The sequence below is a fragment of the Acomys russatus genome, chromosome 11 (assembly GCF_903995435.1).
Source record: "Acomys russatus chromosome 11, mAcoRus1.1, whole genome shotgun sequence".
Taxonomy (NCBI): domain Eukaryota; kingdom Metazoa; phylum Chordata; class Mammalia; order Rodentia; family Muridae; genus Acomys; species Acomys russatus.
In genome coordinates this window covers 44,454,352-44,466,528 of record NC_067147.1, presented here as the reverse complement: position 1 = coordinate 44,466,528, position 12,177 = coordinate 44,454,352, and the positions used below count along the sequence as shown (strand labels likewise).

General features: G+C 39.0%; 1 protein-coding gene across 4 annotated transcripts in view; it reads right to left on the bottom strand.

Annotated features, from left to right (window-relative positions):
* Positions 1–12,177, bottom strand: part of Jmjd1c (jumonji domain containing 1C) — a 160,550-nt gene that overhangs the window by 22,540 nt on the left and 125,833 nt on the right. For all 4 annotated transcript variants that reach the window (XM_051153179.1, XM_051153178.1, XM_051153177.1 and 1 more), the window contains 4 exons: positions 9,875–12,027; positions 4,946–5,147; positions 2,900–3,114; positions 1,790–1,942 (listed from right to left, as the gene is read on the bottom strand). In XM_051153179.1, coding sequence (XP_051009136.1) covers positions 1,790–1,942; positions 2,900–3,114; positions 4,946–5,147; positions 9,875–12,027 — 2,723 coding nt within the window. The remainder of the gene's footprint in view (positions 1–1,789; positions 1,943–2,899; positions 3,115–4,945; positions 5,148–9,874; positions 12,028–12,177) is intronic.

Here is a 12,177-nt window from a genome sequence, read left to right as displayed (position 1 = left end):
CAGTACTATGGAACATAACAGAAACACTATTATAAACATTCCACAATGCTTAAAAGGAGGGAAGAGAAGCCATCATGAAGGAAGGGAAAGGCGGAGAGCACATGCTTAGCAAAATAAATTTTTTAAAATTTGACAAAGGGAAAACAAAAGCCCTATGAAACTAGGAGAGAAAAGAAAAAAAAGAAAGAAAGAAAGAAAGAAAGAAAAGAAATGAAATGCCCATACATAATTTTGTTACAATGCAACTACTTTTCTCAAAAATATCAGAATGCAGCTGGGCACTGTGGCACATGCCTGTAGTCCCAGCACTTGGGAGGCAGAGGCAGAGGCACACGAATCTCTGTGAGTTCAAGGCCAGCCTGATCTAAAAAGTGAGTCGAGGACAGCCAAGGATACACAGAGAAACCCTGTCTTAAAAAACAAACCAAAAAAACCAGAATGCATTTTTATGGTATTAAAAAGATTCTATGCATCAAACAAGGCCTCAAATGTGCCATACCTCTAAGCTACACCCCTTGAGACCCAAGAAGTTATTTAAATGGTAAGATGAATTTCTTAACATGGTCACATCATTTTAATCTCATTAACTTCATATCTCAGGAAAACATAGGTGTAGGTCTTCTGAAATGCTTTTATATAACCAGGTCTTCTTGATAGTAAACAATGCATAAGAAAAGGGATAAGAAAGTGCATTAATTCTACCAATGAAAAAGGGAAATAGGCATGGCTTAGCCATCAGCATCGGCAAGCCTAGGACCCTGGCATGACAAAGCACACATCTACCCATGCTGTTCTAATTCCTCGATGCTATCCTAACTTTAACTATGACTAACATCCCTATTGAATAGCTACTTCCTAAATAGATTTGTGTAAACTTTTTTGAAATAGACACATGCTATAGACCCCTGGCTGAAACTGGACCTGAGGCAACCTTCCTAACTCAGTTTCCAGACATGTACCATAGTGGCTGTACAACTGCATTCTTTTTTTTTTTCAGTGGAGGGGACCGAACCTATGCAGGTGTTCTATTGCTAAGCATACATAGTAAGCTTGTGAACAGCCTTCAGTGCTGTTGTGGCATTTAGTAACTTCCTTTTAAAACTCTATCTTCAGCTATATTAACAAGTGAAATACTAATACCATTCTGTCAAAAATTATACACAACAGTTTCAAAGTCTGCAATAGAAAGATGTCTTCTTCATTCTTTAAGATCTACGGTGAGCTGGGTATGGTGGCACATGCCTTTAATCCTAGCCCTTGGAAGGCAGAGAGACAAGAGGATTCCCAGTTCGAGGACACCCTGGTTTATAGAATGAGTTCCAGGACAGCCAAGGCTACAGAGAAACCTGGTCTCAAAAACAGAAAAACAAACAAACAACAGAACAACAATGAAAAGATCTATGTGATAAACGGTACTAATGGCAGTGTATTCTTAAAAATTTGTTTAAACATTATAGACTGACTGTGACTTAACATGAATGACTATTGAACAAAGATTCTAGAGGATATACCAGAAACCTGTGAACTGGAGTGTGAAAGCAAGAAGGCATCAGCTAAATTTGAATTTGATGACTGAAAAAAATTCTACTTCAGAGTAGATCCACTGGGGGGTGGGGTAGAGGGCAGGACAAGGGTGTCAGGAAGATGGAACTTAAGTCTAAATGCAGCCTCTAACAGAGCGAGGTAGGTGACTCTTGTTAGTTACCCTCAATGTAATATACCCACAAGAAAGGGAGGGCATATGCAGTACAGAGCATCTCCACTTAATCTCATTAAGCCATGTGCCAACCTCTGGAGCTCTTTCTCTCCTTGGCCTTGTAACAATCCAAGCAAGCCACGAATCCACACTTGCGGCAAACCCAGTGGACGTTGAACAGTGTTGCTTCACACGCGTCACACATCTCCCGGACACCCCGTACTGCTCTTTTCCAGGCAATTTTGGCTGAAAAGGGGAGAAAGCAGCAATTTAAAGGCAAGCATGCTGTTTGGTACACTTCGAATGACAATCAATCAAGACTGTCTACAGCTATCTCAACATAAAAACAGGAGCAGACTCTTGTTTCTCTAGGACTTAGCGTCTCAATATGCAGCTGGCACGTTCTCAGGCTGGCCACAAGCTAGCTGTCCTCCTTGATCTCAGGGACCTCACAGCAGACTTCTTAATAATGAGCACAGCTCTTTAGAAGGCTCACAAAGAATCTTAATATTAAGATGGCTGGCTTGAATTCAAAACAGGGGTTCCACCATGTATGTGGTACAGCACGTTTAGATGGATATGTGGACTCTCCCATTAGCTAGTAAGCAGTCACAGCCGTTTCCTCTTCAGTTACGGTACAAAACAGTAATATTTCTAACTACTGCCATATACACTTTGGCCAAACAACTGTAGGGAAGAAGAGGTTGAGAAAGAAGCTAACATTGGCAGCATATGCCACACCAGTTTTTACTGATGGAGTGCTTTACATTCAATGAAATTACTCTGTAAACAAATGATCAAGTAGTTAACTTTTCTGTTTTATAGGCCTGATATTAATAGCTATTAACTGTAATAAGTCACATAGTTAAACAAGAAGTCTAGATTCAAATATAGAAAGCTGTGATGGATTATGTCTGTCTATGTGTGTGTATGGATATATAAAGTATCATATTGTAGAATTTTCATGCAAAGACATTTTATACTAATTTATGTTACTGAATTATGAAAATATTGCAATTTTATAAATAATCCATTCAATTTCAAAAGGGAACACCTGTACCACCACGTCTGTTAAGAGGTGGCATTATCACAGCTAAAATATCAATAAAATGAGGTAAGGTGAGGGACTTGCAAGTTAAACACAATACAGAGAGAATTCTTTTTATGACATTTACAGAGTGCATGTTATATTAACTTCCTTACCATCTTTTTTCACCCAGGACAAAGCTGTTTTTTCTGATGTTACTAATTGACAGAACTTATCACCTATTATATCCAAGATATATTTAGAGGTTTCAACGTCTATTTCATCATCTTCATAATTTTCATGTGTCCATAAGCTCATGGCTTCATCGTCATATTGGTCAGGAGAAGAGAAACCATCTATCCTGACCACTCCATTCTTACTAAAGGACAATCTGAAACATTAAAACATAAATTCATTAGGTACTAAGATTAGAATTAACTTTTATGCCCCTGCACTATAAACATGCTATAATTTACAGCTGACATGCTTCAGGCATTACCTCGTGACAACGATAAGCAGCACCGACTTTAGATTATTTCAAGAACAAAAGGTTAGGGATCTAAAGCTCACTGGTACAATAATTACCCAGCATGCACAAGGTCCTGACTTCTAACCTTTAATAGCACAAAACCAACTATCTATTTTAAGTAACTACAACCAGTATTAACCACTGGGAACACTGTCTAAGTATCAGATGAGTAGGAGAATCAATATGTCTGTTCAATGTTATCACGGCAATACTGTTATTTATTGCTTCCCCTTACCCCAGCCACCTGAAGCTACACACTGTAACCTAGCTGAGCCTTGAACTGGCACCAATTCTCCTGTGTAACCTTCCTGAGTTCTGGAATTAGAACCATGTACCACCATGCTTGCCAGGTTATGATTTTATAACTAGCCTTCTTTATTCTAAAATTGATATTTAAAAATGTATTTAATCACCTACAGTTTCTAGTTTTACAATAGTAATCATTTTTCTCGTAATAAGGTGTTTAGTTTGAGACAGGGTCTCACAGCATAGGTTAGCTTTAAACTTGCTATACAGCTGACAATGACCTTCAACTTCTAGTACTCCTGTCCGCTTCTCTTTTAAAATGGAAGTATTCCTCTGGTAAGCAACACTGATTTTAGGTTATTTCAATCACCTTCAGCCAGTTTTGTTGTCTTCATCAGAACACTTCTGTTCCCCAAACCTGAGGTTTTTCTCATTCTCTCAATACTACTGACTCCCCTGATTCCTTTGATGTTTCTTCCACATTGCATGAGCACCACTTTCAGCAGCTCTAACTACTTCCTATGGTGGCCTGCCTTGCCTTTGGGGGACTGTTGGCCACAGACTCTGAAGTATACACAAAATATGTAACTTTTCTTTTCTTTCTCTCTCTCTCTCTCTTTTTTTTTTTTGGAGATAGGGTCTCTCTCTCTACATAGGCCAGGCTGGCTTCAAACTCAGAGATCAGCCTCCTCTGATGTAGGCGTTGAACTACACACAGTAAGGACTGTGCACTCTTTAACCTTCGTTAAACACCCATACATTTTCAAACGTAACAGCGTAGCTTTTGACAGGTCATAAACTTCTGAGGCACCAAAGACCAAAGATTGTATTTCAAGAACAAGAATAACAGTTTCTAGACTTGGAAACTTTAACTAGTCTTCACTGGTGGGGTACCTAGCCTTTTAATTTTGTTTGTTTTTTTACAAGCCTATTTATGGGTACTTAGGGATATTTATGTTAAATTAATAGATTAATAGCTAAAGATGAATTTTATATTTTACTATACACTTGTGAACTGTGACATGATACATTAGCTACAATGGTTAAGTATGACCATTCCTAGTTTTATAGCTAAGGCTGTTTACCTAGATTCATAGACAACACTTAAGTATATGGTAAACTGTTTTGTAAAAAGCATATACATTTTGAAGAAATTTTACAATCGAGCAGATTTAAAAAAAAAAAAATTTTTTTTTTAGGGAACAATGCTAACATTTTCAGATTGAGGAAGAATGAATCTTTCAGAAAGAAGATCCAGGAACATGAGTAATAATGTGAAAAGGCTGTTTGTCTTTTATTGCTCTTTTATTAAAGAGTTAGGATTATTTAGACTCTGTCAGAACAAAGAAACACTCCCAGACCGGGGAAGGGGCCTCTCAAAGGACTGGCACAAGCTGCCATACTCCGTCAGCCTGCCCAGCGCGCCACTTGCTGCAGCTTGACTTACCTTCTGAAGTAGTAAAACCTGCAGAACACTGGAGAGTGAGCTGACTCCTCTCCTTTTTTACTACGAACAAGTCTACATTCTCGGCACCTTTGTAAGTTGGGCCCTATCTCACAGCAAGAGTCATCCTGCAGAAAGGATTCTCCAGTCTGCTTCAGCTTTTTGACTTTCCGCCAGTCTTTCAACACTGAACGAGGAATGCCAGCTGTAAAGTTAGAAGGAAAGTATTAACAGGGTTATGAAATTCTAGTTGATGAGACAAAATTCCAAGTGCATGATGGACAGCTGCTAAGTGTACAGCATCCTTTGTCTACCTGCTCACTCATTCTAATCAGACAGGAAAGGAAAACAGTAAATCCTCTGGTGAAATGAAATCATAAACATTCATATGAATATAACACAAACATGAGATCATTCACCCTATGTACACATTAAGCTTAAAAGAAACTTGTAGTCAGGTGTGGAGTCATATGCCTTTAATTCTAGCAGCTGGGAAGTAGGAGTAGAAGGATGAACACATGTTCAAGGCCAGCCTGGGTACCCAGTGAGACCGACTTTGAAACTACTGCCATCACCAAGAACAATTGCCACCTTTTCATTATGACAAGAATATTGTATACAGCGTCAATATATTGATGGGGATAGTATAAATAAAAGAGTTCTGGGGAAAAAAAGGAGACAAGTCCTACAATATTAATTGGGATGTTTTCATTGAAAGAAATAAGGCCAGGTGGGAAGGCAATCTTCACTCTTTGCAAAAACAGTGAAATCCCTTCTTACATGTGTAAGAAGGAAAAACAAAGTCTCTCAACTGGATTATAGTCTAGCCATCTATAGGCAATAAGTTAAATTTATTTAACGTACATACTATCACTGTTCCTGTTTACAACATAAACTAACAAGTGAATGACCATTAACTAAACTAATCAGTCATTTGTGTAACAGGAACAGCCTGTAGACCAGGGACATCCACTAGGTATACAACATGACTGATTCCACCTACAAATACCTGAAAGGCATTATCTAAGGAAAAGCTTTGTTGCTGACAGCTGTATTTCTTTGCTGTGTATTTACTATCCTATCTACACAGACACTTGCTATATAGCCCACTGTTTTATGACTGAAGAATAAATATTTCATACCCTTGTTTCCAACCCATTCCAACTGTATTAAAGACACACATAACTAATCTTTTGAAACCAAATATTTCTTGCAAAAACTTAGGGCACAATTCCCATCTAGAATTCCCACTATTACCTACTTATTGATAGTGTAAAAGGTACAATTACAAAATTCTTTCAAAGATTGCTGCCTGCTTCTTTACAATTATGTCTCCCCATTTTAGTCTTTATCATGAGGGTTGAAGCCATCTGATTTAACTCAATACATACATGTGCTCATGTACAAAGCACATGACAGTTATGGCATAAAGACTGGTATAAACATGTTTCTAGGGCTGCAGAGATGGTTCTCCAGTCAAGAGCACTGGCTGTTCTTCCAGAGGACCAAGATTCAAACCTCTGTGCCCACAACTTCAATTCCAGTTCCAGGGGATCTGGTGCTATTTACTGGCCTCCACGGCACCAGACGCACACACAATACACAATTACTCAAGAAGGAAAACACCCATACACATGGAACAAAGATAAATTAGAAAGGTGTTTCTCCTCCAGTGTTTAACAGAAATTTGTCCTGTGGGCTTTACTAAAGGGTGTCAGAATGAACAAGGGACATATCACGCACACTTTTTTCAATCATTGACTTCTAAATGGATTACATTAAACTAAATGCAACTTGTTTATTCTTTATTCTTTTAAACTGGGAATTAACCTTAACCAGTATACTTTGAACTCTAGATGATGTGAACAGTTTACAATGCGAAGCTCCCTAACATGGATTGTAAAAATTTAAACAGTATTATGAATAAAAAAAAAAAAAAGACACTTGAAAGTAATTCTTAATTATGTGATACTAGAATAGGCACTCCTGAAGCTTGCTATTTTTTAATAAAGTAAATAAATGAATTACAGAGGTAATTATGAATGAAGGGCTTTTGATACTCTACTTCTTCTATACTAATGATAATAAATTACTTCTTTTAGGAATTTAACAATAGTATTTGCTTTAAGTAAGGCATCATCCTTTAAGTCTAAATGTCCAATTTATTGACAATTTACCTAAAATGTGTAAGTCTGAGATTAAAACACTGTTAACAAAAATTGTCTAACATTGCTTTCTTTTTTTTTAAAATCTTTTTTATTTAATTTAATTTATGTGCATTGATGTGAGGGTGTTAGATCTTGGAGTTACAGACAGTTATGAGCGGCCATGTGGGTGCTGGGAATTGAACCCGGGTCCTTTGGAAGAGCAGGCAGTGCTCTTAACCACTGAGCCATCTCTCCGGCCCCTAACATTGCTTTCTTAATACAGATAGAACCCTTAAGATCTAGGTTTTTGTTAACAAATTCACACACTACTGCCTTAGTAAAGAAAATGCCGGAGGGTGAAAATAAGAGACACATAAATACACACTATCCAACAAAACAAAACTACACTAAGCTTTGATTTTTCAGATGCCAACATCATAAATGTACTTTGGGATACAGAAATAAATTAGACTGTAGGTAAGTCACTGGTGTATACCTCAGTATATATATTGTAAATATACTAAAGTTTGTTTACAATTTCAACTCATAAATCAATTGGGAGCTGGGCACGGTGGCTCACACCATTAATCCCAGCACTCAGGGAGGCAAAGGCAGGCAGATCGCTGTGAGTTCAAGGCCAGCCTGGTCTACAATGCTAGTCCAAGACAGCTAAGGCTACACAGAGAAACCCTGTCCTGAAAAACAAAAACAAAAAACAAACAAACGGAAAACAAAAATAAAAACAAACAAAAATTTGGGAAAGGCAGCCAATTTCTAATTAAAACAAAAGGCAGAAGATATGAAGATGTACCAAACCACTAAATAAAGCAAAATCTATTTTAGCTTCATGCAGAATGTACTAGAAACATTCTGAATATATATACAGAATGTTTTAATTATAATTAAGTTAACTATAACTAATCATCACTAGAAGCACACATGTATGACACTGCACTATATGAAATGTTCTAACATGCATTAAGCTGGCCATGACTAATGATAACTCTATTAAACAGCGGAGAGAAAAACGTCATATTTCATCCAAGAAACAGATATTCGGATTCTAAAATTCTTTAACTTGTAAAAGCATTCTATGTTAATTTTTCTGGATGAGACAGAAGCAAATCAACGCTGCCCTTCACTAATAAGCTATGTTAACAGCTAATATAATTTTCAAACACCTGGTGTGATACTAAGCATGTTACCAAGTACGGAGATTTACTGAGCACTGGAACCTGTGGTGTGCACACTCGCTCCGGCCACTGTCTCAGAACCTCACTTGGAAACATGAATGTTCTGTAATTGATATGAAAACAGAATACACATGCCACTTAAAAATAATTTTATGAATTTAACTATTTTCTTATTGTTGATAGGTATTTTCTGGAAGTTAAACTAAAAAAATTTTTGAATATCAAACCTCAAAAGAAATATATGGATTAAAACAATTACCGACCACTAAGCTGCCTATGAATTTGTTTCGGCGGATTTCAGAGGAAACGTGGGGTGGGAGGGGGGAGCAGCATTACCACTTAAGTCCGATGCCCCTCCTGTCTGCACTGCAGTCTTTCAGTGCTACCTCACGCTAAGTGTGCCCCTCTCTATAGCTCCAGTCTCTTGTTCTTCTCTACCTGCCTTTGTCCCACACAGGTGTGGGGAAGTCTCACTCTTTGAGAAGACACAGAGAAGAGGCTTCAAGCAGCCAAGCCCTGTGGTGGTGCTGCTTGAGCATCCAGTCACAAATGTTTTATACACATCAGTGATGACACAGACACAGGAAAACTATTGAGTGCTTTCTGCATTGTGCAATAAACCTACAAAGAAATAAGCAAACTGGGAAAAATTACTTCAAAAGACAACTACTGGTGAGAATCCCTTACTTTGTCCAGCTACAGCTACATCAAAACAAAAACTGGCCAATGTTTTTTGTTGTTTTGTTTTGTTTTTGGAGACAGGATTTTTCCGTGTAGCCTTAGCTGACCTGGACTCACTCTATAGACCAGGCTGGCCTTGAACTCACAGTGATCCGTCTGTGTCTGCCTCCCAAGTGCTGGGATTAAAGGCGTGCATCACCACTGCCCGGCAAAACCCGGCAAGTTTTGAGGTGTTTATTGTGAAAGTGCTTACTAAAATAAAGACAGACATCACTTTTCTATCTTTTATCCACTGCTACCAATGGGAATTTCCATAAGCCGACAACTCTGTTACAGGGTAAAGAGGAGATCAGACCACATTCACAATACTACTAAGCACTGTGCCTACAGGTAAGTAGAAGTTATTTTTCTAACTAAATCACATCACAGCTAAATACTTTAATATTAGGAGTACATTTTTTGTGGTATAATAATCAAACCCATACATTTAAATTTGTAAGATAACACCAAACATTATGAGCAATCCCTAAATTACACATTAGTTTGCACATCTTGCCTATCACAAATGCCAGGGAAAACATCTCTTAAAATGGAGGTCTAACGCTTCTTTCTTTTCCTCTTGTAGGGTACAATGGAAATGCAGAAATGAAGTTTAAATAAGTCCTAAGAAATCACATCATTGCTGCTAGGACACTGGGCCCATTTTATTTGTGATAAACAAATGCATTTACGGGCTGGAGAGTTGGCTCAGTGGTTAAGAGCACTGTCTGCTCTTCCAAAGGTCCCGGGTTCAATTCCCAGCACCCACATGGCAGCTCACAACTGTCTGTAACTCCCAGATCTGACACCCTCACACCAATGCACATACATTAAAATTAAATAAAAATATTTTTAAAAATGCATTTACTCACCACTATTACTGTTCTGCAACTTCAGTTTGCTTTTTTCTTTGGCACTCCTGCTGAGAACTCCATTGGGTTTTGCGTCTTCTTCAATCTCACCTTTCCTTTTCTGCAAATCGTTCTGCTTCTTTTTATAAGTTGGCTTAGGCTGCCTTTTAGTCCTTTGCTCTGACTTGCTTTCACTTTCATCTGAGTCTCCAGTTTCAGAGCCAGACTCGTAAGTTCTTTTGGCTTTCCTCCTACTGACTTTTTCATCTCTTCCATACTTATCTACGCTATTTTGTATATCATTAGATGTGGAGGCTATTAAGTTGACAGAACATGGCTTAATAATTTCTGATACAGAATTCCCTGAATTTCCTGTTTTGTTAGTATTTTTATCTTCTTCTGAATGTCTGGTGAGCCAGGCCTTCTTCAATTTAGTGTGGTAGTTGGGCTGACTGGTCTGGGCTGCTGGCCCATTTCCTACAGAGATTGCTTTGTTACTTGCACCACAGATCATGGTGCTATCCAGGGGAAGAGAGGCTGCCGCTGTCTGATTTCTCACAGTATTAAGTTCAGCCTCACTGACATTACTATTTTTATACTGAGCTGCAGCCAATGCTGCCTTGTGCTTTTTCAAATGAATAAAATCAGTTGTGCCTGAAAAGCCAGAGCCAGGCTGAACACCACTTCCTGTCTTACTACAAGCCAGAGTGACTGGAACTGTGGTGCTGACTTTGCATTCCCTTGCTGGCACCACTGACTGACTCCCACTTTTTGAAGAAGTACATTCTAAGGATGAAGAGGCCAAAATGGTACTTGATAAGGAATAAACTGCTTCTGAACCACCCAAGCTGGAAGCACTGGTGGTAGTAGCAGCAGCAGATGTGAACACATCTGTTTTGGTATTACAGACTACATTTACAGCAGACATGACTGAAATGGGAACACTGCCCTGGGAGACAGCTTCAGAGTTTTTTTCAGATCTCACATGAGCACTTTCTAAATTCACATTTGGTAGAATGATTCGTCCAGTCTCTCCAGCTTCTGGTTTGAGGTAATCTGTTTTACTTGCGCCAGATGAAGATCTTTCACAAACTCGATCTTTAGAAACTAATGGTACAGGTGGCACACCATCAACTTTTGTACTCGAAGGTGGACGGACAATGACAGATGCCACAGCGGCCTGTGACTTTCCACTACCTTTTTCCATGGGCCATTCAGCTTTTTCCTTGTTGAGGTTGTTATTAGCTCTCCACATTTCTGTTAGGCTCTGGTCAGAAGAACTCTTAAAGTTTGCCTGAGAGTCTTTTGGCTCAGGCATCAGAGTTGGAGGCTTCTGAGAGTCTTGAAGTTTGGCACCAGCATTTACTGGCATCACTGGGGTGAGGGTCGGAGGGGAAAGACTGCTGTAGCTGCTTTCCTTCCTTTCCAAGCTGGGATGGATTGGCGGGTGGAACACTGGCGCCCTATGCAAAGCAGGCATACTTCGGAGTGCATTTGTAGAGGAAACAGTCAAATGAGTAGGACTCCTACAATCATTTCTGAAAGTTGTTACTGAGTGAGATGCAATCTGATGGGGAAGATGATCTGGTACCTTGCCTACTAAACTTTCACTCTCTGGTTGGTGTTTAATTAAAGGTGGAGGCTTTGAAAGAGATGATATAAATGAAAGAGTTTGAGGACTGGCTGCTGCAGAAAGATTATTATTCTGTTTTTCAGTGTAAATGTTTGAAGCTTCTTTGGATGGGTAGGATCTTGGTGGCTCATTGACCACACTGTTAGATAGTGTAGTGAAATAGTTACTCTGGGGCACTGAGTGCTTCATCTTGTAAAGCTCCGACACCGAGCGGTCTACATCTTTATCCTGCTTGACAGTGTGAGTCTTAGGACTCGAAGACGATGGAGCTGCGCGGGAGTAATTCTCTCGTTCAGCCTCAGGCCCCTTGATTTTGCTTGTAAATGGAGCAACATCAATACTTTCCTGAAGAATCCGACGATGCTCCTCCTTGTACTTGTTCAGCCTCTCTCCAGTCTCCTGGGGAAGCCTCTGGCTCACAAAATGCCTATGCAAGTGACAATCTTTTCCTGCTTGGGACCTATTAAGATCCAGGTCACTTTTTACTGATGTGGATGCATTAGACCGTAATGGTTCCAGAAAAGCCTTCCTCTCCAATTCCCTACAAAGAAAATACACAAAGATTCCTGTAATCACCTCTCATACAAAATACAAAATGTTTTTAGGAAATGTTACTCTATTGTGAAAGCAAATAGCTTTGTATAGTCTCTAAAACTGGAAGATATACCAAGATGGAAAGAAGAGAGCCGCA